This window comes from Apus apus, chromosome 4 (assembly GCF_020740795.1).
Source record: "Apus apus isolate bApuApu2 chromosome 4, bApuApu2.pri.cur, whole genome shotgun sequence".
Lineage (NCBI taxonomy): Eukaryota > Metazoa > Chordata > Aves > Apodiformes > Apodidae > Apus > Apus apus.
In genome coordinates, this window is record NC_067285.1 from 60,066,619 (window position 1) to 60,094,280 (window position 27,662).

Consider the following 27,662-nt stretch of genomic DNA (forward strand, 5'->3'; position numbering starts at 1 on the left):
GCCATTGGGTGTGAATACTTACTGCATGCAGCACACTGGACACTATTTTTGTGATTAAAATATTCCTTGGTTCACATGAGGCTGCTATTCATCTATTTCAGGATAAGTTAAGGTAGGGCTATCTAGCTAATGATAGGGTCTATCACAGCACCATGTAGACACCTAGTCTTGTCAAGCCTGTTCTTTAAACCGCTGTCTAATTGGGCTAGACAGTTTGTACCACAGAGTAATTACTCATACACTTCCAGTGAGATGGCAACTAAGAAGAGAGCTGTACTTTTCAGCAACTATATATAAATCACAACAGACAGAAGGGAATGAGTAAAGAATACCAAATACATTCCTCACCCCTTCAGCAGAGCGCAGCATATAAACTGAGTCCCCCGTATAGGACTCAATGGCAATAAAGAGCTAGCTAACACGATTCAGCAAGGACCATAACTCCATGCTTAACTTCATGTCTAACTCAACTATCTGGTTAGGACCTCTTGGCTTCACTAGGGCTCAGGCAGGAGCCCTCATAGTTTTGCAAATTCCCAGCTGAACTCAGGCCAAGCAAATGCAAATGTCAAAAACAGATGTGAAAATCTCAGCTATTACCTTAATTGCAACCTGACACCCTCTTTTGTTTCCCCGGGAAACAAACAGAGCACCAGGTGCAAAAAATTACCACATAAAATATCACCTGCCATCTCCAGACAAGGTCTAGCTAGGCCAAGCAGCACTTTAATGCCAGTGATCTAGAGTGGACCCTGTATTTCCCTTCCTCTAGCCATATCCACTGTTGACCACTTCCCTGCAGCAAAAAAAAAAAAAATAAAAAAAATTACATTGGGCTGGGATGAAAATATGCACCAAATACAAGACACAGCCACCTCCTGATTCAGTAGGGGACTCACCTAGAAATCCCACAGAGCTCCACAGGCCTGCAGCTGGACTGAGTGAATCTCAACAGTACTCACTGCTGCCAAAAGGGGACAGTCACATTTTCTCTGTGTTCATCCAGCCTTTTGTAAAGTCATTTCAACTCACTTTCTTGAAAGTTACCCAGGAAAGAAAAATGAAATTCTTTTCTTTCAGATTAGCAAGTTAAATCAGGTCAGTGATGATTATGAGAACTGGGGGCAGCACACACTACTGGAAACAAGGGACATGAGAACTAGAAGAGAGGGTCACTGCATCCTGCAGCAGAAATACACTGATCACCTCAGCTGTAACATCTATCCCTACTTTAGTGGATTTGAAAAGGCAAGTAATGGAAAAATAGTCTACTCTTTAAAGTGGAAGTGCTCACACAAGGGAAAATTGCAGTGATGATTATGAAATGCCAATTATTCAAATCTCTGCAAAACCAGCATCAATGGGACCACACAATAAACTTGGCTTTGTCCTAACTTGCTTGTCACTGAAGTGACAATTCACCTCCTTAAGGTCAGTCTGTCTCACAACATGCACTTCTAAAAGCATTTCTCAGGCTTCATTGATTCATTCAGAAAAATCTCACCTTCCTTAAAAGAGATTTCACCCTTATCAGCACAAGAATCACATTACCAAAGGGGAGAAAGGGAGGAGGAAGAAGCCTGAGGGAAAGAAATCATACAAGCACAAACAGGAAGAATTATGGGGAAAAGCAGCTAAACCCTTATCTTTTTGGAGAAAGGAGAAAAACTTACTGGCTTCCAAGAACTTAAGTTTCCCTTCTCCCTCCCCCCCATCTTATTAAGTTACTAATTAAAAATATTTTTTTGTGTAATACCTATAGGGAGTTTCCTGTTTACACAGCAGAAACTCTGAGCCAATAAACTCAGCGGCCTGAAGTACCTGGCCCTGACACACACACAGTCCAGAGTACAGTAATTACCTTGTAAACAGGAAGCAAACTACAGCCCATGCACCCCAGCGCAGGAACAAAAAGGCACACAGAAGTTACACTTCTGCACTACCACCTCCTGCAGCTTAGTTAAGGTGTAAATAGAAATAAAATCAAATACAAATAATACTTCATGACTAACTATGCCGACAAGTGTTTGCCAACACTCTCTGCAGCTCTCTTTAAACACTACTTTTTGTTTGTTTGCTTGTTTGTTTTAATTGTAAACCTCTTCCATGGGCTAACATAGCCAAAATACTTTCAGGCATCACATGGTAGCTTTAGAAGGGTTTTTCGGCATAAGCAGATTAGAGCAAGGTAGAAAAAATTGTTATAACCTACACCTTACTGTTGCAGGGTTGTAAACAGATAACTAGGATTTGTGTGTGTACATTCTGAAAAGTATCACACCTTATGGGAATCATACACATGGTAACACCAGCTGAATGTATGGGTTTATCAGTAGAGACTTTGTTACCAGGACACAGCTACACAAATGGCACCCTGCTGACGTTCATCATAAAAGTCTGCCTTTTGAGAAGAGCAGGAGCAGTAAGAAGCCTGAAGTTCCCACTGGCTAGAGAAGGGGAAACATAACCCCCATTTTAAAAAAGAGACAAAACAGGAGGACCCAATGAACTACAGGCTAGTCAGTCTCACCTTTGTGCCCAACAAGACCGTAGAGATCCTCCTGAAGGCTCTGCTAAGGCACAAGGAGAGTGCGGAGGTGGTTGGTGGCAACCAACGTGCCTTCACCAAGGGCAAATCATGCCTGACAAATTTGGTGGCCTTTTACGATGGGGTCACAGCATCAGTGGACAAGGGAAGAGCAACTGATGTCATCTACCTGGACTTGTGCAAAGCCTGAAACACTGTCCTGCATGACATCCTGGTCTTAAAACTGGAAGGATATGGATTTAATGGATGGACCACTCGTTGGATAAGGAATTGGCTGAATGGTCACACTCAGTTGCAATCAACAGCTCAATGTCTTGATGGAGAACAGTGATGAGTGGGGTTCCTGAGTGGTTGGTATTGGGGACCAGTGCTGTTTAACATCTTTGTTGGTGACAGGGACAGTAGGGTGAAGTGCACCCTCAGCAAGTTTGCCAAGGACATCAAGCTGTGTGATGGGATTGACATGCTGGAGGGAAGGGATGCCATCCAGAGGGACCTTAAGATGCTTGATAGCTCTCCAAACCTCATGAAGTTCAACAAGGCCAAGATTACGGTCCTACACCTGGGTCACGGCAATCCCAAGCATAAATACAGGTTGGGTGGAGAATAGATTGAGAACTTCCAAGCAGCTGTTGTAAACTGGTTCCACAGATACCAAGGGAATTATTAATTCCTTTTAAAAACAGGCTTGGACAAACCAATTATCTATCCCTTAAGACAGAAGTGCTACTATCAAGTGTCCGGCATAGCAAGAGCTACAAGAAAACTCACTACCAAGCTTAGCACCCTTTCCCTCTGCTTTCCTTTGGGATTTGCTGTATTATAATCTATGTGGGAAGCCACAGCTACCAGCTGCTTTGCTGAACTAAGGAGTCTCCCTTTCCCTATAACTCTTAAAAAAGAATCCATCAACAAGAGGACTGGTTAAGGTTGGAAGGGACCTCTTCAGACGGCTTAGTCTATCAGAACCACCCACAAACCATCAGCAGCTATCCTCACTTGCAGGCTTCCTTCGTGCCCCCAAGACATGCTGCAGTAATGGTGCTAGACACGTGCTTACAGTATTTTAACTTTGTGCCACACTGAGAAGCGTGAAACCCACCCAAAGGGCCACGCTTGGCTTTAAAGCACAGCCTTCTACAAAGCTGTCCTGATGCACCTGCAGATTCAAACTGCAGAAACTGACAAAATGCAGCTCCGTTTAAGTGCCCTTGCATTTAAGTCATGTTAACGACACCATCTAGTGGATTATACGCAGATAGACAATTTTTTAAATTGTAAAAAAACACCCAGCAAAATAATATAATAATTTCCAGTAAAATTAGAGAATGCAAGTATTGCTTACTGCTAAGTAAATTTCTGTGCATGCCAGCCGCTCCACAAGCAGCTTACCCAACTGATGTGAGAGGAACACAGACACTTTGGTCCTTGACTACAGAATCAAGAGGTCAAATGACAGTAAAACTACCAGAGTAAAGCCATATTTAACAAAACAGAACTCCAAGAAACAGACAAAGACTCATGGGATGGGCAAATGTTGAATCAGTTTAGCAACAGAGCATTAATAACAACCTTTAATCAGATCAAGAAGTATCTCTGTATACAAAGTATCTTCGTCTCTTTCTGTAAGCTTCATAATCACCTTATTATTTTTGCCTCTTCACATAATTCAAACTTCCACCACCTCTCTGCAGAAGTATCTCAGTTTTTCAGGGAATGCTTTATCCTCATTTCAGGCTTTGCTTTCAGAGTTTTGAAGCGAGATGGCAATAGCAACCAGTGCTAGAGTGCCTTTTGCCCTGGAAATGAAAGGTGCTTCCTCATGTTAACCAGGAGCTATTTGTACCAATCTGTCCACTCTGTGAGCGCAGGCAAACACACCAAGTATCAATAGTGAAGCATCCTGCAGCTGCATTGTTTGGAGGGAGGAATTTAAGGCACTGAGCTGACTGGCTGCAGCTATCAGGCTACTACTCTATCACCTGCAGCCTTAGAACAAGAATTGTAGCTTAGTCTACAGCATTCATCACCTTACTACGCATCTACTCAAAGTACAACAAAATAAAAAAGCAGGTAGAACTTTTATAAAAAGCAGCATGCCAGCTAACAGGATTTAAAAGATGCTCTTGCCTGATAGTTCTAAGTTACACAGTCCTAATAAGCTACTGAAGGCCACTCAAGTGGCCAGGCCTCTTTCAAAGCTGCCTGAAAGGGTAACTAAGATAAGGTCGTAAGCTTTCATCTAGGTTATGGTAGGAAAGAAAGCATAGCCTAATCTCAGATTTCTTTAAAAAAATAACATGGATTAATAAAGCACACATATTTAACGTTTGATCAGATACATTAAAAATAAGCCAAACATCATCAGGAGCAAGAAAAAAAAATGTTTTCGCTTGGGAAGAAGAAAAATGAACAGCAAAAGGAAACCCAAGGCACAGCAATACTCAACGCTGGGCAGACCATGGTAACTTTGTCCAACTCCCGGCCCAGAAGAGCTCCAACACCTCACAGTGCTGTCGCAGCAGCACTGGGGATGGGGGGGGGGGGCTTCCCTCACGTGGAGGGCAGAGACCTCTTTCCTTCCCTACAGCTTCCCTCTCAGCGGAGGGCTGGGACGGGCCCACACCCGGCACCGCCGGGCACCCATCACCATCACCACCACCATCACCACCACCATCACCGCCATCACCACCATCACCGCCACCGCCCGCGCCTCCCAACAGACAAACATGGCGACCGCCCCCCTCGCCCCGCCGCGCGCGCAGAGCGGCTCTGCCCCGCCCCTTCCGGCCGCGGCGCCCTGTGACGCGCGGCGCGTAAACAAAGCGGTGCGCGCCGGGAAGGGGGAGGCCCGACGCGCAGGAAGAGGGAGCCTCCATCTTAGGCGCTCGACGCGTCGCGGCCGCGGCGGGATGGCGGCTGATAGCCGGGAGGAGAAAGGTCGCTGGGGGTAGGGGCGAGGGTGGGAGTTACGCCCGGGGAAGGGGAGATGGCTGCGACTGGGGCTCGTCTTTCCCGACCCAGCCGGCTCCCCTCCCCCAGGTCTGCTTGGGTGCGGGTGCTAGGCCTTCGCTCCGGGAGGCCTCCGTTAGGAAAGCCTCCTTGGGCGGCAGGGCCGGGACGCCCTGTTCCCGGGCGGCGTTCAGCCTGCAGGCGGGGTGTGGGGGGACTCGCTCCCTGTGTGCTGCGGAGCCGGTGGGGCACGGCGCCGTAGTGCGGGTCCCTGGGCTCCGGGCAAGGTGACTTGAGCAGCGGGAGCGGGGGGAAGTTCGTGGGCCAAAGGCTTAACGGTATTGGCAGCGTGTGGTGGCTGGTTGTGTTTTCTTAGAGAGTGTTTAAGTGTTTGGGTTGTTTTGTTTTTATTTTTCCTAGGATCTCTAAGCCGTAATTCTCTAAAGATTTTCTGCTGAGGGACACAGTTACTTTACCAAGCAAAAGCTGACGTTGAAATACTGTTTTGGTGATTTTGGTCGGCTGTTTCAGTCACTTATGCTCCTGGGCATTGTGGATAAATAAGTTTGAATTAAAGGAATTGAACATTGCCAGGGTAGTGTATTTTAGCAACTCTTAGAATCGTGGAATATGCTGAGTTGGAAGGGACCCATCAGGATCATCGAGTCCAACTCCTGTCCCTGTGTAGGGCACCCCTGTAATCACACCATGGCCCTTATAACTGTCACGGTATATGGAAGCTGCAGTGATCCACATGTTGTCTATGAGGTTACATGAGTCAGTCCTTAAAAAAATAGTCCATTTAAGAAGTAAAAAAACAAGTTTGGATGTAGAAGATTGCTCTTAGGTAGTTAATGCAGATAACAGCAGTGTTAATAAAAAAGGGGAAGGATCACTCTCGTGGTGTGGTCTGGTTTATGTTGTTCTGGTTTTCCATCGAATACACTTAGTGTAAAGTTTTTTGCATGACAAATATCCATTAAATATCTTTGAGTGGTGAAAGTTTGTCACTAGTATGTATTGTGAAAGTAGATCACATGGAAAAATTCCATGTGATTTTTTTAGGACTGATGAGTAAATTAGATCTGTTTCTTGATTCTTAACAGTATTATTGTAAGTCTAGTGGGATAGGGTACAAAGAGGTTGTGTGGAAATAGATGTGAGCTACCACCCTGGATGAATAGTGAAATTGAAATGTTTGTTATCTATAAATTTCTACTAATTCAATAATTTATCCAGATGAGCCTGAATTTTTTTCTCTCTCTCTCTTTTTTTTTTAATCACTGGCAGTGGTCAAGTAACAAGTGGCAGATAATAAATGTTTTTGTGTTTCATATTTTAATTTTTATTTTCTGTCCTATGAAAGGGATGATTCTGTCTGATTGGCAGATGTTCATTCACATTTTTTTGCGCCTGAACTTATTTCTGTGGTAAATACGAAGTTATTTTTATGGTCCTTTTGGAGTAGAAGTACTATTTCATTGATTTTAAAAAAAAAAAAAAAAGGAAAGAAATCTTGCATACCATTTTAGTTTGAAATCACCTGGTTTTATTTCCTTTTTGCCAAATCAGATTTTTGCTTGGTTGCTTCCTTGAATACATCTAATGCTTATGGCCAGCAGACAAATAATGGCCTCCCCAAGTTACTTGGCTGCTGTTGCAGGTGAGTTAAATTTGTTCATGGAAGAATACAACTCACTAGAGTGTCAACAAAAGATGAGTTGCAGGAGACCCCAGTTGGGAGTATTTGTAATGAAAAGGATTAATTTGGACCTTCTCCTTTCACTAGTGATGAACTGTAAGAAATCTGTCCTTCACTGTTTTGTGGTTTGGTTTGGGTTTTTTTGTGCTTTCCTAATGCTTATCTTGAGCTGTCTGAGGTAATTCAACTTATCGGGTTGAATGCTAACAGTGACAGTTCAGTTGAGCAGTATTCCTGATGCAAGTGAGAGATGGAAACTATGTGTTTGTGTTGCCCTTTTTGCATCTCCATGCTGCTAAATAAATCTGGGCGTGTGCTGTTAAATAAATGTGATAGATATATCCGCAGAAGGTGATTGGGGGGAGCTCATCTTGCTCCTATTTTTGTGGACTCATTTAAGATTCCAAATAAATAAGGCCCACTTAACCCAGAAGGGATTTATCAGAGAGCATGTGTCGGGATTCCTTATTCCTTTGAATTTTCCTTATCTTCTCATTTATTTCTGAACCAACTGGCCAGTGACTCTTATAGTGCCTCTGAATGTTACTGCAGTAGCTAGGTTAATTTTAATTTACTCAAGTATACACTTGCCTCACCAAAAGGGAAGCAAAGCTAAGGTTCAAAATTCATGGTCTAACATGGGTGATATCTTTAATATTCTAATCCTAGTATGCCTCTTTTTTCATTAGTCTCCAGTAACAAAAATCTTGTCTCCTGACCTGGTCTAGTCTTCTGTGGGGAAGCAAAACAGAAGCCAGGAAGGCACAGGTTTAGCAGTTGCACAGCCATGAATCTGACTCTTGTATGTCTCATCAGTAACAGCAAGAATATTTGATGGGTGTATATAGGTATTTACAAACACAAAGGGCTGTTCCCAAGAGAATTATGATGTAGCTTTGTGTTGGATTTAAATGCCCTCTACCTGTAAACTGCAAGGGAAAGGCTCGATCCACCTCTCTCTGCGGCCCTGCCTTTCCATCAGCTACAGCAATTGTGCAGTTCAGGAGCCACTTCTGCATTCCCCTACCACAGAAAATGTGGAGAAATACTAGCAGGAAAGCTAGCACACATGCTGACTTGAGATTCAGTAGTATATAGTAGAGTTAATATAATACTAGCTTTTCTTCTGCTGTGGATTGTGTCTGTTTTTAATATCAAGCTGTAAAACTTCTCTTGTGGCGTAGCTCAAGATTTTGAGATAGACAGGTTGCCAAACTCTGGAGGACTTTGCTGCCTTACTGTGATTTCCTTCAGTACAGCAGTCCTTACTTGCTGCTTTATACAGTGTCTTCTACAGATACTGTCAACTAGCTGAATCCTTGGGGTTTGCACTGCTTTCTTTTTTTCTGAACACAGAAAATTGAATCACAGTAATGCAGAATGGAAATAACTAAGAATTCCAAGGCTTTTCAGGAGAAGAAATATGCTCCAAAATTAATAACTTTTCTATTAATTTTCCCATTGCATGCTTAGGCTTAGTTCACTATTATTTTCATAGGCGCTTGGAATATAGATCTGGTGTCCTGTAACTGGTGAATCATTCTTCTGCTGGAATCACCATATATCGTTTTTGGTTTCAGGCAAAGTGAAACAGTCAGAAACAGTGACAAGTTCTAAGTTGCATGACTAAGTGTGGTCATTTAATGCTTCTAGCACAATTTTTTTAAAACTTTTGCCCTTTTGATCGAAGTGAATTAGTTGTGGACATTTTTTCAGAGCAGCTCAGAATTAATTATGCCGCTAATAACTACTACTTTCCCCTTCTTCAGTGGGGTGATGTAGCTTATGTTCTTGTTATCTTGCCCTGTTGTGTTTTTTCTACTTGTAGGTGAACCACTAAACTTGCCCTCCTAACACAGTAACAACAGCAAAAATAGTTTAAAGTGCAAAGTCTTCAGGATTTTGAGGAGAGAGGACACTTGTCTTCACTTGTGACACTCAGACAATCTCTCAATCTCCTTTTTCTCAAATTATGTATAGGCTTTTTTATTAAGCTTTCTTTTGTAGGTCATCTTTCCTGCAAAGCTTGTGTGATGAGGAGACAACTTGGGCCTTGTTCCGTGGACTAAATGCATCCTGTGACATATTTTAATTATTTTATTGCCTTTCTTGATCCTTCCAAATGGAATTATGGAAATAAATCAATAAGGCATTAATTCTTGCTCTGAGGCAGCTCTGTGACCCTAAAGGAAATGTTTGGGTTTGTAAATACTAATTCTACTGTAGTTTACATATCCAGACTTTTAATGGTTGTTTTAAACTTTTTTTTTTTTTTCCAGATGGTGAACTGAATGTTCTGGATGACATTTTGACTGATGCTCCAGACCAAGATGATGAATTGTATAACCCTGACAGTGAGCAAGATAAAAGTGAGAAAAAGGGTAGGTGACTTCAGTAGTGCATGTCCTGCCGGCACATAAATGGTAAAAACCGTCATTAGGGTTAAAGTCTTTGAAGTAGGAATTCTTACAACCTGATTCAGAGAGTAGAGGAGTTCCAAAAGTTTTTATTCTATGGACATCTGCTTTTTCATACAACCTTCCAAATAAATAGTTAACTAGGATACTGTTTTTTTCCTCAAAAGCAATTGCTGAGTCTGGCTTGTTATGGATTTATTTGCTGTTAGAAAATAACTGCTTTTTAGTTTTATGAAGTGAAATGGAGCAAGGGGGCTCCAAAGTCTGGTTCCAGCTCATTTCTCAATTTGTTTTTAGGCCATGAGCATTCAATTGATCATTGCCTTATATAACATTTAGAAAACACTTAGCAAAGTTAAAAGGTTTGCTCTTTTTAAGTAAAATACAAGTTTTAGAACATGAGGTATTCCTAACAAGCAGTTTTGGCTGTTGTTGCAAAGCCTACAACTGGAAGATCCTACCTATGACTGCAGCACAGGGATTACCAAGTACAAAAATAGGAGCTTCTGCAGAATGGTTGGTTTGATATACCGAATAACATTCAACATGATTTCTTTCTTTTTAAGGATCAAAAAGAAGAACTGACAGGATGGAAAACGCTGAAAGCAAGAGACAGAAACCTTCTGTGCATTCATCGAGGCAGATGATGCCAAAGCCTCCTAGTTCCTCAGTTAGCAATAGCAAGAGAATAGTGAGTACGAAAGGAAAACCAGTATCAGAATACAAGAATGAGGAGTATCAGAGGTCTGATAGAAATAAGCGCCTAGATGGTGATCGAAAGACACGCATGTCGAGCAGTTCCAGGGACCCTTATAAAGGACAACTAGAAAAAACTTGCATGAGGAAGAGGGATATTGACAGAAGGGCAAAGTCTTCTACACCAGATGGTTCAGAGGTATTAAATATTCTCGCTGCCTTATAAATAAAGCAATTTTATGAGACTTTTATAAGGCACATTCTCTTAAGACTGTGTTTTATTTCTGCTGATTGACTTTTTCTTTAAACATCAGAGAATCAGGCATGATGTGGATAGAAGACCAAGCAGATCCAGCCACTCTTCTAAAGAAGAGGTGAATTCTGAAGAATATTGTTCAGATCACGAGACAGGCAGTAGTGGTTCCTCTGAGCAAGGCAATACAGAGAATGAAGAGGAAGGAATGGAAGAGGAGGAAGATGATGAAGGGGAGGAGGATGAAGAAGTGGAAGAAGATGGGGAGGAGGATGAAGAAGAGTATGAACAGGATGAGAGAGATCAGAAGGAAGGAAATGACTACGACACACGAAGTGAAGCCAGTGATTCTGATTCTGAATCCGCCTCTTTCACAGATGGGTCAGTCAGATCTGGGTCTGGTTCAGATGCATCAGGTAGGTAATACCTGGCACACTAATCTGAAGTACCTTGTGATTGAAAATTTGGCTCCTTGTAAAAATAACCGCTTCTTGACTTTGTCAAAAGCAAACACAAATCAGTAAGATACTAATTAAGAAATGTTACAGGCAAGGAAAAAATATAGCAGAAGGTGGTATTTCCTTACACAAAAATTTGTGAATGTCAGGTTTACCATACAGACTATGAATGTGTTCTTGATTGCTTTGGCCTTGCTGTTCAATACTTTGGAAAATCAGAATTACTATTTTCTGAGGTATCTAATGGTTTAGTTTTCCATATGATCATTGTAAGTTGGCTTTGAGCTGTTCTGTATTCTAGTTGAGCAACCATGTAGACTGTTGTAGTAAAAGCACCATCTCCCAAGGGAAAGGCAGTTAAATCTTAAGTAGTGATTGGCTTCAGCATAGGAAATCTAAACCTAAGTTGAAATTATTAGCAATTAGGGCAAACTTAGATGTTTTAAGTAGAAACTAGAAACAAATGTGTTGCAGTTGTATGTTACAGCTATTCCTAACTTGCAGGTGTGAAGTGTTAGTGACACAAATACTTTTAGTTTTGGCTTTTTGTTGTTTCTTTTTTTTTTTAAGAAAGCAGCTTGCAATCTTAAGATTCCTCATGTATCTTCCTTGTCTGAAGTCTCCATAGGTGGTCATCCTGCTTAGCATTATGCCTCTTTTGGCTCAGCTCTGTTGTTTGGAATTAAAGAACGAAAAGGTGTAACCTAAAGACAAGTGAAGCTGTAACAACTGTTCTAAAAAGCTCTGTAGTATAACTTAATGTTAAGAGTGGAAATAATTGCCTGTGTGCCAGTGTTTTGTTTTCATACCTCTTGCTCTTCTGTTCAGCTCTGAGCAAATGAGCCTGTATCACTATTGCAACACAGTTCCGTGCTCTGTGTTGCAAATTTGGCTGAAGGCTGGGGAAAACAGCTAAACCACCCTTACTAAATTGTCTAGGAGATAAATTGTGTCTCTAAACTTCGCACAGAATTACTAGATTTGTGGTGTTTATCTGCTTTTAGTGAATGAAAAGCTTGAGTAATTAGCATTTGCTTCTTTTGTGGGTGATAGTTCTGGGTCAGCGACAGCAATTTTCACATGCAAGCCAAATGCTTGCTTCACTACTACAAGTGTTGATGTCCTGCCGCAGTACTTTTTATCTCAAATTCACTTGCTACTTGTTTAAAATGCTGCTTTTATTTGTTATGGTTTTTTTAGATGAGAAGAAGAAGGAGAGGAAGAGAGCTAGAGGTATCTCACCAATTGTTTTTGACAGAAGTGGAAGTTCTGCATCAGAATCGTATGCAGGTATTCTTTTCTTTTATTGCTTGTCATTCTGACTTGTGTAAAATCTTAATGTATAATTCAAAATAAGTGTTAACTGGCTGTAGAGATTTATGGGGTATGTAGCTTTGTATGATTTGGTATTGACTTCTGGCATGTTGTGTGTTTATACCTTTGGGGGAAGTAGGCTTTAATGCTATTCTGTTGCTTAAGTGGAATTTTCACTTTTTTTTTTAACTTGGAAGATGATGATTCAGTGACTAGTTTTCTGAGTAGGAAATTGTTCGAATACCATTTTAAAAAACAAACTCAAACCAACCCAAAACCAAAACAAAACTAAAAAAAAACAACCAAAAACCCAAAACAAAACACTCGTACACATTGAGTAGTATTTTTTGTGTGTGTGGGTGCGCGCCAGAAAGCATAATTTGTCATGAATGAAACTTGTATGTGACAAGGCTGTAGAAATTGTATATTATCTCTATTAAAGCTCAATCTGAACAAATGTACTTTGGCTAAACACAGGTTCAGAAAAGAAGCATGAGAAATTATCATCTTCCGTTCGTGCTGTCCAAAAAGGTATCATTTAAATTTGAATTTTTAATGCATGCCCCATAGCAAGCCATTGTCTCTGTTCACTAAATTACCTGCAAGTAGTAATGTTCCGATATAAGTAAGTTTGAGCACGTTGTTTTTCGGAGCATAACAAGTGAACCTTGAGCTACTTTTGCATGCATTCAAAGCAATATGCAAAAATTTCAGTCCCTTTGCTCCTTGCAGAAGGAGCAAAGCAAAAACCAAAGTGCTTACATCTGAAAAGAGGAACATTTCAGCATTTCCTGTTGGACAACTCATGCTGACAAAAATGTTATCTGGTATTTATCTGAAGATTCTTAAGCAAGGAAATAAATCCTGTATATCGGAACATCACTGAATCACGCTGATTTTATTTTATTTTATCTTTACCTGGATAAGTTTTAGTTTTGATTTGGTTTCCCTTGGCATTTTGTGCTCTACAGCTTAGATTTCAAGTTGGGTGGTTGACTGTGGTGATACATGGGTAGGAGCTGGGTGGAATACAGTTTATTTTGAATGGAATAAGGATCTATACACAAAGCAAAATTTTTGACAATTGTAGATATTTACAGTTGCTGATTTGATGCTTTGTTTTTTCAGACCAAACAAGTAAACTTAAATACATTCTTCAAGATGCAAGATTCTTTCTCATCAAGAGTAATAACCATGAAAATGTATCACTTGCTAAAGCAAAGGTATGTTGAGTTTTCTTCAAACTGGTCGCTGTGTCTTCATTCAAACCAATCACTGTGTCTGTTCTCAAACATACCCACCTTACTACAGAAAAGCGTATAGATAGGGGCATTCTTTTCTACATGACTCAGATCTTCGTAGAGGCAAGGCTGAAAGCTGTCCTTGATTTTTCAAGGCTAGCTATTCTGCTTCCACTGTAACCTAAGAAAGTTTCTAGACCATCAGTCATTCATTTTGATAAGAGTAGGCTAAAAAATGGGCTTCAAGTTCCACTTAGTAACATCCTAAGCCAACCTTCACTGGGAATGCTGTGGTGGTATTTCCTCCCTTGCATCAGCCCCTGTGTTCATACTGCTGTGCTGTAAGGAGGTCCAGAAGGTTGTTTTGGCTTTCATCTAGTGCTGTAAAAGTAATTATTTTTCTTTTCAGTTGATTCAGGGATCTGAAGCCTTATTGCAGAAATTTATACCTGGCAGTGCTGGTGTAAGGGAGATCCTTTGGAGGGATTCCAGTGCACTGGACTTCAGCTGCTGAGGAATGGCACTAAGCCACTCTAGTGGTTTTGTGTTTGCGTGATGTTATATGGAACAGCTTGTAGAGAAAATAGCTACTTTGCTGTTACACAATATACACAGAGTAGATGATTCTATTAATGGAGATTTTCTAAAAGAGAATACCATTAAAAAGATTAAATTAATCTTAAAATTCTCTGACAGGTTTGGCTCCCTCCCCTCAGCTTTGAGTCTGGTCTGTGCAGTGAACGCCATTCTGACTGGTGTTAGCTTTACCCCTTTAGAGGAGTATATCCTTTCTCTGCCTCTTCCACACTTGGGGTGGCAACAGTATTCTAGTTCCTGAAGTTCTTGGAGTGGATACTTTGTCTTTCAAAATATAGGCATCAGTACTTTGCCACTGCACTTTCATGAAACTGGCTTCTGTGGTGCTAATGTAAGAAGCTGTTCTAATTGTTTACAGCAGGGCTTCATAAGCAGCCTAAAGACATACACATCTGACTAAAAGTTAGTGAAAAAAATTAATAGTTCTCTGGTGACTCTCATGAATTGTCAGTCACACAAGCACTAATCTGAGTACAGAGTAGGACATGATAATATACCTTCAATAAAAAAGGGAAGAACATTTTATTTGGTAGATCCTAGATCATATTCTGAGGCTGAAGTTTGAAGATACTAAACCAGCATAAGCTTCTCTGAATTTGCCCAGAGAAATGACTGAGGTGCTGATCTTGCTGAAAAGTAATACAGTAAGCTGGTATTCTATAGCTCAGCTCAGTTGGTGCCTTAGAACTGATTGGGGTTTTTTTGTGAGTTGTCTTGGCAATTTAAAATTTTGGTCTGGTGTCTTTCATGTTCTTGGTATTTCACTAAGATAGTTCTGAAGTCTGCAAACTATCCTCAACTAAATCTTGTCATAGCGAAAAAGTTACAGATGTCCACGTGCCCACCTTTCAGTGCATATGTTGCTGTTTTTTCATAATTTGTGTGTGTTGTATAAAAATACTTGAATTTCCAAAGTAACTTAAAAGATACATTAAAAATACTAAAGGCAAAGGTTTTTGTACATCTGTTCATCATTATAATTACAAGTGAAACTTTATAGATGGTCTAAATGCCTCTGGAGTGTTCAAAAAAAGATGAAAAAGTCAATGTTTTAAGTTTTATTGTGGGGCAGGCTGAAGATATTTTCTGAAGGAACTGAATGTGGCAATATCTGTATCTCAGAACACTAGTTTGGTCGTGTTTTCTTTATTTGCACTATATACTTCTGTTAGCTAAATCATTTGAGATGAACTCTTACATTTGTGGTGGTGGGGTGGGGGTTATTTTGTTTTAGGGAGTATGGTCCACACTTCCAGTGAATGAAAAGAAGCTTAATGCTGCATTTAGATCAGCGAGGAGTGTTATTTTGATATTTTCTGTAAGAGAGAGTGGCAAATTCCAAGGTAAGGGAAAGTGAGCTATTGTCAAGGTAAGTGGCAGTGAGTTTTATATGCAATAGTTTTTCTTTTGTGTCTTTGTTACAATTTATGTAAAATCCTGTAGGATTTGCAAGACTGTCTTCAGAGTCCCATCATGGAGGATCACCTATACACTGGGTGCTGCCTGCAGGAATGAATGCAAAAATGCTGGGAGGTGTCTTTAAAATTGACTGGATTTGCAGGTAAATAGTTGCTCGTTTATGTTGCTGTTTAGTTATGAGGCATAATATCATTTGTGTGTTATTCGAGCACTGACAACATTCTTTTGAAACCTGGATGCAACCTGAGATCTGTCCTCCAGTCTCCCCCAAATCCATGCCTCCATGTTACTGAACTTGGAACTCAGGTCTGTAACTGACAAACTATAGAAAATATTTCTTTTTAATGTAGGCAATTAAATTAGAGATTTTTGACACTTGACTGTGTTGCTTCACTGATCTCTTGCACTGAAATCAGAAAACCATATTCTGAAGTTTTTGAGTAAAAACAACTGCTCATTTGAATAGGCAGCTATGGATAAAAGGGAAAAAATCTTGTAAGGCCATATCTGTCTTCATCTGACATCTTGGCATCTGATTGAACAAAGAAAATGCTACTGCACTAAAATATAATAGTAAATAGCGTAGATATTCTGCATAATATAGAGGTTGTGAGCAGTATGTTCATTGATTTAACTGAATATGTCTTACGGAAAAGATTTTAAACCTGCATCAGTCCTTTGAGTTGCATTGCATGGTTGTGCAAGCACTTTGGGCTGCCAGAAAGACTACAGGGAAGGTGAGACATCAGATTAGAGAGAAGTCTAGATCAGAAAGGTCCTCTGGAAGTTGCTGACTCCCACCTCAGCTCGGAGCAGTTCTAGCTTCGTAGTTAAGTTAGATGCTCAGGGATTTATTTCAGTAGGTACCATGAGGTACCACCTCACCTAGAGACTGGCTGCTGTATTCCAGTAGTAAGATAATAAGCAAGCACCATTTCAGTATTGCATGAAGACCCAACAAAAGTTCTTGTAATAAGGTAGGCTGTCATAGTATGAATGGATATACTGGTGAATACTAAAGTAAGTCAAAGTGAAATCTTCAGTTGCTAATATGTTCATTCAGGCACCTAACAGTACAAAGAATAACAGGATTGTTTTGTATATAGTGTCCTATTGTATGCATTTTAGAATTATTTTTTTAATGAAAACTTGAGGCAAAAACTATAAATTATACCACTTGCATATTTAGGCGTGAATTGCCATTCACTAAGTCTGCTCATCTGACCAATCCTTGGAATGAACATAAACCAGTAAAGATTGGACGCGATGGACAGGTTTGTTAATTTTATGTTTTTTCTATAACCCACATCTTCTAGTGCTTGCTTTCAGCTTTGTAGGTACAGAAGTTTTGGAATCTTTAGATCAGTTGTTATTTGCCGTAGAGTACTGTGACAAGGCACTCAGCTTATTTCTAATGTTGCAGAAGAAGAAAAAGGAAAACAGTACGGTCCCAATTCTGTTTTCATCTTTGTGATAAACAGTATTTGATGCTTCAGAGCTATAGTGATATTTTGTATTTGAAGTGTAATGTGCCTTGCATTGTATGGTATGCAAACCTATATAGCATCAGTTTTTAAGAACAAGTTTTGCTGTTTCCAGCTGTGTTGTGCGTTGCATTTTTTTAATCTACTGCACTACTTAGGGCATTGACCCTACTGTTACGAAGTATATGCTAAGTAAGTTTTAAGCAGGGTGGCTTTTCATCTGGTCAGGCATACCAGAGTGCAGCTGTGTTGCTGCTGTCATCCATTAACCCAGCCTTGACTGAAATAACAGGTTCTGCTTTCTTAAGGCAACATGGGAGTTGCATAATCACCATACTGTATAGAAAATTTAGGCTTTGTGTGTTATTTTGCTCATAGACACATTCACTTTGTTGGGTAGCAGAAGTAAAATAATATTTTCAGTCTTAATTTTGTGTTAAAAAAATAACTTAAGGATTTCAGTTAACTTTATTTTTAGTTAAATGGTCAAGGAAATGTTTTTTTTTTTAAAATGTCTATCCACTTCACTGTAGAGTTGCAATCCAGACATGACTTTCATCTTTTTTTTTCCTTCCCCCTCCCCCCATAAAATTGCTGTACTGGGTTACTGTTATCCATTTACATTTTGTGTAACTCTGAAAGGGTCTCTCTTCTGAGGATGTGTATGTACATTTAGCTTCTTACATTAACAACATCCTTTGGGAAGACGTTCCACAGGCCTGATAGTCACCAAGTTGAAGCAGCACTTTTTGGATTGTTACGCACCTGACTCCTGCTAGCTTCATTTGATGGCCCCAAGTTCTTGTACCAAAAGAAGGAGTCAGCAAGTGGATCTCTGTCCCTCTCTCATCCAAGCAGCTCATGGTGTCATGTATCTTGTTTTGTCCCCCATACCCTACCTATTCCTTTTTTATTCTAGGCTGAAGAGACCTGACCTGCTCATGTAGGAATTGTTGCACTCATTCAGTTATCCTTGGTGCCCTGCTTTGAAGCTTCTCCTGTTTCTACTGTCCCCCTATTTTTTGAGATGCAGGGGTCAGAACTGCACCCCAAATTTAAGGTGTGGGTGGAACATGAACTTTCAGTGTGATGTAATGACTTTCTTATTTTAAGTTCCTTTCCTAAAGATTCTGAGCACACAATTAGCTTGTTTTGACTACTGTCAAGCATTGACCTGGTAGTTTCGTGGACCTGTCTATCATACACTGAAGAACTCACTTTTGAGGCCATGGCTTTATATGTAAAGCTGGAATGGATTTTTTCCTACGTCTGTCACTTTTCTCTCTGTAATAGGTGGTCATTTTCTTTGTGATGAAAAACAGTCCTCTGATTTTGTAGCAAAACAGTGATGTGGCCTGTATGTCTCATGGGAAGATATGATTGCCCCAAGTGTTGGACTATTTTATGAAAATTCTAAGTAGTGCCTAAAGAGTTAAAGGTAATGTAAGTGAATTTTGCTGTCTCTAGTGATACTGAAATCTCTTCAAAGTGTCTTTATTTTTAATGTATGTTGTCAACGTATTTGGGTAGAGTTTTCATCAGTTTATAAACTACTACTGAACTTCTAACTAATTCTAGGAAATTGAGCCGGAATGTGGAACCCAACTTTGTCTTCTCTTCCCTCCTGATGAAAGTATTGACTTGTATCAAGTCATTCATAAAATGAGGCACAAGAGAAGAATGCACTCACAGCCCCGATCAAGAGGACGCCCATCCCGTCGAGACCCCGTTCGGGACGTGGGAAGGTTAGAAACGTTCTTTGGACTGATAATAGGCACATGTATCAGAATAACCTGATGGAGGAATATGATTCGTCAAAGCTTTTCCTGCGATAAAGAAGAGAGAAAATCCTCAAATCAAGCTGCATGGACAAGTTTGTGGCTTCATTGAGGATTTCGCATGGTTCCCTGGTCTGTCATTTTTCAAGAGGAAAATGGGGATCTTTGCTTTTGCAGAAAAAAAGCTCTTAAAGTGCTGTCTAGTTTAGACTAGACATTTATTGAGATAATGCAACGTGTGATGCTAGCTGTAGGTGTGCTTGGCTTGATTATGAGCAGGCTAGATGGAGAGAAGGAAATATTTATATGCCAAAAATGTGTTAATATCTTGTAAAAGCCTTTTCTTTCAGGTGTGTCTCTGGATAAGCCTTATCAAATATGGGACTTTTATAAGGATCACTTAGAATTTTGCAGAAGATGCCGCCTCATTTTGAGGATAAAATATTTAAGTTATTTTGATATTCAAGAGGAGCATTATTGGGACTGTTTCAAATTGTGTCACCGTGATGTGTTAACCCCATTGCCAAATATTCTCTAACATGTAACCACTGAATTCACACATCTTGCTGAGCTACTGAAAACAGTAGGTTCTTCCCAAAAGGGATCAAGTGGCCCTTGAAGACCCGGCAACAAACCAAAAAGAATGGCTGTTGCTGTGTCTGTATATACAACCTTTCCAGATGCTGGCAGTACCTGTGGACTTAAAGTATTTTTAGAGGATCGACACGGTTATTGATCACTGCTATATGAACTTAACATCACTTTCCAGAAAAAAAGGGGGTATAACTTGTTACAGAATTGGAGAAGTCTTTGCAAAGAACTGATATAGCCCTTCTGCCAAACACCTTTTCCCCGTGTAGCCACTTTGCATACAGACTGATGTATGGTTTGGGCTGAAACCTTGGTTAAGTTTCCTCTTTGTGGAAACATCCTGTGGTAGGTACAGATATTCAACAGGAGTCCCCATTTCCTTGAGCTTAAAAAAAGGACACCGTTACGAGTAGGTAGGAGGAAACCTGGCAGCGCCCCCCTATTTTTGGCTTTAAAGGACTGAACACCAAGATGGCTTTTGAAGTTAAGCTAAGAGGTTTCCAGTGCAATAAAGTATATGCAAGTGAAGGTTTTGCAATGGACTGCAAACTATACATATAACACCACCACACCTTCTCAAGCCTGCCAGGGCCTCCATTTATGTGTGTGGCTTACAGCTTAAAGTCAGTAGTTGGACTACTATATGAACTGTTTCTATCATATTTTATACCGGTCGTAAATGCACTCTCAAAACTACAAGAAAGCGGTATGTTTATTCTTTACACCAGCTTTTATTTTCCTTGATCTGATTTTGCTGTAGATGCAACTGCTTTGATTTTTGGGCTTTTTACTCATAGTAAAGAATCGGTTTTCATTTTAAAAAACTTCGTAACTTGTGGGCTTTAAAGAGTGAAGTTGGGAAGGGGGAGGAGAAATTACTCTTTATAAAACAAAGCTACATGAGTTTGTTAGTGAGCAAGTTGCACAGTAATTAAGTGATTTAAGAAAGCATTAATTTATTGTCACAAGGAATTAATATCTTGTTGGGGGGAAAGGAATGGATTTGTAGCTGCTTTCTGTTTAGAAACATTGTTGTGGTAGCATAATATTCGTGTATCTTGGTGGAGCAAAATTAGCAGCCAGTACTCAGTTCTTTATTAAATGTAACAGCAACTGGAATGTAACCTTTATTATAAAACTTCCTCCCTGAGAGTGAAGTTCTTAAAGATAAAATTTTTTCAGTAAAAGAGCTCTTTGCATAGAAAGGAGCCCAAATTATTTTAATTATTAGCAAGCTTTAAACTTTCTGTGAAAGGCACCAATGCATTGCTGATAAATTGTTTAGAAGTGGAATTGTTAGAAATAGTACCATTGGCCCAACCAGCTAGAAAAGGTACAGTGAAAGAAGCAATTTCACAAAGCATGCACAGGTTTTTTTATAATATTACGGAAATAGACATTTTAAAGAATTCTTTACCCCATAGCTGTGAAATACAGCAATGTCCTTGCCTTTTGATTGTAATGATACATTTTGCCATCTATTTGCATTGTATTTAGTTCTGTAAATTCTTTTGTTATCCATTAGGTTGTTTCAAAATGTAATGTGGAAAGTGCAATGTTAAATCCTAAGTCTGAATTGTTTTAGACAAATTTGTTACCCTTTGTGTGGTACAAAGGTACAGTTGGGTAGAATTCTTTCCTTAACTAACAAAACTTTTGTAGCCAAAAGGCAGCAGTGCAGCCTGTTTAATCAGACTGTTGTTCCTGACTATTTGAGTTAAAATTTAAAGCTGTAGGACATTTTGAATTCAGAATTAGTAAATTGAGACTCTGGGCAGCTCAAGCTATTCTTGTGAGGTGTTCTGCTGTGACGAATGCTCCAAGCAACCTTGTTTAATCTTTGATATCTAATTTGTGTAGGCGTCGACCAGAAGATTATGATATTCATAACAGCAGAAAGAAACCAAGGATTGACTATCCCCCTGAGTTTCACCAAAGACCAGGTTAATATCTTACTATGAAGATTTGTGTGCACCAATTCACAAGTGTTTTCTCTCTTTTAGTGTATCCTCATTAATTAAAAAGTAAAACAGTGGTATGATTGAGATATAAAAACAATAATTGTCCTGAGTGCTGCCTGCTGGTTTAACCCATCTCTCTCAGAAGTCAGTGACAGTGTTTCACTGGCTTGAGAGGGCTGAATTAATCTAGGCTGAGCCCTTTTTAACAGCTTCAGCATTGCATACGTTGTTGAGAATGAGCCTCTCCGGTTCTTTCTTAATACAGGCACAAGAATTGGCTTGACCTACTTGTGAATGCACTGGTTGTCCAATTAAAATGTTTATCAGAAATTTCCAGCTGGAAAAGTCAGCTGAGATTGCCTGACTAGCAGCCTGTATGTAGATGTGAGGGTAGACATTTGGTCATGTTATCAGAGATAATTGTTTTACAAGCTTGACCTGAGGAAGGGGGGGGATGTTTCACTGCATTTTATAAGAGAGTCTAATGATAAGTTTGAGAAAGGAATTTTGTTGTTCTCCGGAAATGTTTGCAGTGGTAATGCAGCAACAATACAGTTATTATTGCATATTTTTCTTCTTCAGTAAGCAGTTAGTAAGAAATTGTCACTTTTAATCTACTGAATCTTACTTCACTGCTATTAGAAATATGTAATCTATTATTAACCCGTCTTTATCTGTCCAGCTTAACTGCAAAGTCTGTGTTCTTTGATGCAAAAAGAGAGTTGTTGCTGCTCCCTGGTTTTCCAAGACCATTGTTTAGAGTACAGAACAAAATGTTTTTAAACAATGAAGCTTGGAAGCATTATTTTATCAGCATAAGCATGCCTGGTGTTTTGCACCATTTTACTGAGCTCTTTAAAGTTTACTTCTTGGGATTTACTGAAGCTGTAAAAATTATTTGCCCTGTGGGACTTTTCTAGAGGTTTTTTAGGTGGTTTTAATTTTCTGTGTAACATTATACCCCGAACCTATTAAGGAAATAAGCCTTAGGAGTTGCCTAGATGAACAGATTCTGCTGGAAACATACTGTTATAAGTAAAAACAGCCATGTTTTGACTGCCAAGAGACAGAACCCTTCAAATTTGTGAGCATTCCCAGTTTGACTAAAATTGAAGTCTTCATTTTCACAGATACCCCCCTGCATATTTGTTTGCACTGTGTGCAGCTTCCTAAGGGATATCTGTATCACTTTTTTTGTTAATACATTATACTATTTTTCTGTGTACAATAAGTTGTAAGTTTTTGAGAGTTATTTTGATAGTGAGGGTGGTAACAGGTAGAGACAACTTCACAGTTGGCACAATAGAAAGGGACAGTTTCTAATGCGTATATTTTTTTAAGACTGTTAACTTGAGATGGTAAATTGAATTAATATGCTTGATGTTTGAACAGGGTATATAAAGGATCCCAGATATCCTGAAGTAGACAGGTAAGGTGTGTTCATGTTATTAATTTTATGTCCTGGTAAAGTGTCTGTATGGATAAATTGGATTTAGTTCTACAAATTTTTATTCCCAACAGACGATTTTCAGGAGTTCGACGAGATGTATTTTTAAATGGGGTAAGTTGGTGCATGCAGACTTTTTGGGGAGCTTTTTCTATTCAGCTTTCTGCACTTCCAAAGATCACTCATCACAAATGTTAATATTACTGTCTTTCATTTTAGTCCTACAATGATTACGTGAGGGAATTCCACAACATGGGACCACCACCACCGTGGCAAGGAATGGTTTGTGTCTAGTTGAATTTGATTTTTCTCTGTAGAATGTGGCTTTTTATGTTCCCTCTAGAGAAACCTAGCATATTCAATGTGCACTCAGCTCTTCCCTTGCCCTAAAATGTATCTCTGCTGTAACTATGTAATACTTAAGGAGAAAAATTTATAGCGAGTATTTTGCAATTTACAGCAAGTAGTCCAGTATTCTAGTAAGCAGTATGGCAGCAGGAATCTGGCTTGTTTTGAACCTACAAGAAACGGAAAGCTCTGAGGAAATAAACAGCAGAACCCTCCTTTAGCCTAAGCAAGAGGGTGTAATGAAGTTTGTATTCCACTAAATATTTGTAGTAATTGACTTTCTCTCAAAAAGCGAATACATCAAAGAGGTGGACTTGCTGCAGAGGCTCATGGAATGGGTTGGCATGCTCTAGTGTTGCACAGTGGCTTGCTTTTGGCAAGTGAGGCATGCAGGAAAGTAGCAGAATGTACTTTGCACTAATAAAAATAAGTCTTGCTGTATTGCAGCCTCCACTGAAATGCACTTTTTTCCCAGTCAGATGAGCATATACATGAGTGTCAGGAGGAATAGTCATTATAACTAGTTAATCTGGTTATATTTAGTATTTCTAGCCCTAAGGGTCCTGATTTTGAATAACTGTAATGAGTCTTTTGGCTCTTGTGTGTACTGTGGATGAGCAACAGGCAGCACCAGATGTAGAGATGCTACTATAGCCTCTCATTTTTCTCAGCTGGAACACCAACTCTGGTTTGTTGTAACTGAAGGAAGTGAATGAAGTTATCAGACTGGGAGGAAAATGGTTTTTCAAACACAGCTAAGCCTCCAGAAATGCCTGGTTTTTTTATTCCCTGCTTCCCTGTTCTGCGTGCTGTCCAAGAAGTTATCCTAAAATCCAGCAATTCCACCTACTACCTTTGAGATGACAATGCAAGCAAAGATGCTTTGGTAATATGAGAAAGAAAGACCTTGCTGATTGAAGAAATGGAAGAGAACAGCTGAGAGATGTAATGTTAAACAGTAATCTGCTATCTGTTTGTCAAATAACTTGTCTTGCAGAGTAAGTTTGTTAATTGAAATTAGGAATATATTCTTAAGGAATGATACTGAAAAGATTTGGTTCTGTAAGAGCTCACTGGTTTGAGCAAAACTCACATTCCATAGGCACAGATTAAAATAATGAAGAAAAAAAACACCACATTGAAGTAGCAGAAGTGTTAGGAACCGAATCATTTTGAGGCAGGTATGGAAAGAAGGCATGTTGGAGGTGTGGAGAGGGCGTTGGCCAAACTACTAAAAAAGCAGTGGCAGAGAGGTAGTAAAGTGTGCAGACTTAATTCAAGAATAGTCTGCCATTCAGTTCAGAGGCTGTGATTGGATATATTTAGATGTCATGTATTCCATGAGTGAAAGTAACCTCTGCTCTTAATTCCCAGTACTCAGCGTTGTGTGCATTCCTTTGTTTTGAAGCATTCAACAAACTTCCTGTAACTTTCTTGTAGCCACCCTATCCAGGTATGGAGCAGCCACCACACCACCCTTACTATCAGCACCATGCACCTCCACCTCAAGCTCACCCTCCATACTCAGGACATCATCCTGTGCCACATGAAGCAAGATACAGGGACAAACGAGTAGTAAGTGTCCACAGAGACAGAGGGGGGGACATGACTGGAGTAATTTGATTTGACTGGAGACTTCCAGCACCTTTGAAAAGCCTCTCTCTCCCAGGTGATGTAGAAGTGCAAAATTCTTAGAACACACTCTTTAACTGAGGTGTGTCCTTAAAATAGTTTCCAGCTGTCTAGTGCTAAGACTTGTGGTGCTGAAGCCCAGTTATAATAAGGACATGCTTGTGACATTGCTGATGCTCATACACAACAAATTACTTTATTAGCAGAAAAGTGTGTGGTTTATAAATTACGGGCACATCAAAAAACAGGGCAGGTTGTTAACCAGTGTGTTAGCTGGCTTTGAAGGCTGCTTAACTCTCAGGTCACTTGCTGGTATCCTGGCATATGAGCCCCAGCTTCTGCACAGTGGAAGCACTGGTATGGTGCTGCGCTGAAGGTGAAAGAAGAAACCTGAGCTTATAAATATTGGACATCATTTTATTTTTTTTTTAAATACTGGGCTTTCCCAAGAGTTACGGGCCAATCCTATGGGTAAGGGAAGGGAGGGGATTTTAATCTGGGAAAGAAAATAAACAGCTGTAATTTCGTCCCAGCACGACTACGACATGAGAGTAGATGACTTTCTTCGCCGCACACAAGCGGTTGTCAGCGGTCGGAGAAGCAGGCCTCGGGAGAGGGACCGAGAGCGGGAACGGGACCGACTGAGAGACAACAGAAGAGACAGAGAACGTGACAGAGGCCGTGATCGGGAAAGGGAGAGGATTTGTGACCGGGACAGAGACAGAGGTGAAAGAGGTAGATACCGAAGATAATCTTATCTGGAACCATTGCTCACTTGAATCAAAAAAAAGCTTGTATTTTTTTGTGTGTTTACAAGTAGTACATTTTATTTTCAGCTGTCTACTTAAAAGTTCATTGTGTAGAAGGATTTATAATGACCCTCTATTCCAAGCATGCAGTGAACTGTGAACTGGAAAAACTCAAATTGGCCAAAAATAAAATGTGCAAAGCTGACACTCAACTTTGTGTTTCTAGTGGAGCAGAATGGGAAACAGCTCAGAATGTAGATACTGATTAATTTTCAGTAAGTGTTCATCTACTTAGTGACTTCATTCTAGGTTTTTGAATACTGATGGATAACTGCCATATTTTTTTTTTGCTTTGATGTTTTCTTCCTGTAATTTCACATGGTTCAGTGGGAGAATGCTGCTATCAAGTATGCAAATATTGAAGTATGACTTTTTTTGACTGTATGGCAGTGTTGTAGCAGCCTTTTTAATTTTTTCCTCCCCGTCTTGTTTTTTAACCCTATCTGTAAAGTCAAGTGTATTTTTCAGTCTTCAGTAATGGAAGCAATATTAAGAAGACACTGTTGATATCTAATTTTTAACCTTTTTTAAAAATCTTCCCATGTTCAGTAACATTTTGGTCAATTCTCATGTTGAGTCTCCTTCCAAAATGTACGCATTGCTTGGAATGTTCACAACCTGCGTGTGTGGAACTAAAAAATATTGCTGTATTCTACATTGCTACTTTTTTTTTTATATAAAAATAAATTGTTAACTATTGAAATGATTAAAAGTCCGGATTGAGTTTCTTGGTCTTTTAAGCTTGCCAGCTTTGATTGGTTCTGGTGGTTCTAGGAAAGCGTTTCTTTAATAGTTTAAAAGTTATCAGGCTGGGTGAAATCTAGGAACTTAGGAGAGGACTGCTGAAATAAAAGTTACTGGCTTTTCAGTTTCCACTCCAGAGTAGTGAACTTCTAGCTCCTGCAGCTAATCAGAGTTATTAAAGCCCTTTCCATTTAACTTAATAAAATTATCTTTGACCTGTTGAGAAGCTGTCCTTGGTTATAATCATACCTGTCTCCCAGGAGTGTTTTAGTCCTGCGAGATTTGGGCTCTCTCCATGTTGTCTTTGTAGTGGTTGCTGCATCACTTGTTATTTCTCTTGAAGAGGAAATACTCAAATCTAAATACCAATGGTAAAACTGAAAAAAGAAAAGTAAAACCTGTAGTGTAATTGTTCAGTTTCTCCAGCAGTTTCCTAGTTCTCAACCCATGTATGAGTAGCACTGCCTCGGTGGATTTTGTCATAGCCTTATTTCAGTGTCTTCTCGTGTAACAAAGCCAGATGGTAGCATGTCCTTCAAGACCTCCAAGTGCACGCTGCCGAGTGGTGTAGCTGTTCTTATCAGCTGCAATATAAGATTGACCACAGTGTGGCAGTTGAACCACGTGGGTTTTTAGTTCTATGATTTTTTGTGATCTGCATCATTTGGGCTCTGTATATTTTATCTACACAGCTGTAGTGGCATCTGCATGTGCCAAGTAGAAAGTTTGACTTCCAGCATGTAAGTATGTTGCGATCTTTTAAACACTACATGGAGCTGAGCAATACCTTTGGTTTCCCCAGAACAGTTTGCTGTGAGCTGAGAGGTATGCCTGGGAGCAGTGAAGTGAGATCAGGTATCAGATTCAGTACACATATTGTGTCTAATTAAAGGAAGGCATCATAGAATACCCTGATTATTTGGTGTCTTTCTCTGCTTTGTGTACAGATTCTAGAATGAAGAGAAAGTGTTGGTTTTCTTCTTTTTTACTTCTTAATTTCAATACTAAATAAGCCAAATTTCTCTGAGTAAGTTACAGAGAAGAAGCACCTCCTTAAAGTGATCACAGAGTGCTTTCTTTGGCTAACTTTCCCAAGCTTTCCCGTTGCCCTGTGTGCTTTGTTAGTCCTATCTGACCAGTGCCTGCACAGTATGCTAGGAGGCTTGCTAGCCTTCTGGCAACCAAACTGCTAATCTCACTAAATCTGTTTGCAAAAGCTGGATGATGGGGCCTGTTAGCTTGGTGGAGCTTGCCTAGGGTACACAGCTTTC

At 39.8% G+C, this 27,662-nt stretch overlaps 1 protein-coding gene across 4 annotated transcripts; it reads left to right on the top strand.

Annotated features, from left to right (window-relative positions):
• The first annotated feature begins 5,370 nt into the window (after positions 1–5,370).
• YTHDC1 (YTH N6-methyladenosine RNA binding protein C1) lies at positions 5,371–26,359 on the top strand. Of its 4 annotated transcripts, none has more exons than XM_051616618.1 (17): positions 5,371–5,488; positions 9,482–9,583; positions 10,186–10,514; positions 10,630–10,984; positions 12,227–12,316; positions 12,818–12,871; positions 13,469–13,563; positions 15,413–15,521; positions 15,622–15,739; positions 16,787–16,871; positions 18,660–18,826; positions 21,311–21,393; positions 22,804–22,840; positions 22,933–22,972; positions 23,078–23,140; positions 24,647–24,781; positions 25,372–26,359. In XM_051616618.1, the coding sequence occupies exons 1-17, from the start codon at positions 5,461–5,463 to the stop codon at positions 25,588–25,590; spliced, it is 2,109 nt and encodes a 702-aa protein (XP_051472578.1). In that variant the 5' UTR covers positions 5,371–5,460; the 3' UTR covers positions 25,591–26,359. The 4 variants fall into 4 exon arrangements, with proteins under 4 accessions (XP_051472578.1, XP_051472580.1, XP_051472577.1 ...); XM_051616617.1 differs by lacking the exon at positions 5,371–5,488 and adding an exon at positions 7,069–7,163; XM_051616620.1 differs by lacking the exon at positions 12,818–12,871 and having other exon boundaries at positions 5,391–5,488.
• Positions 26,360–27,662: the final 1,303 nt, after the last annotated feature.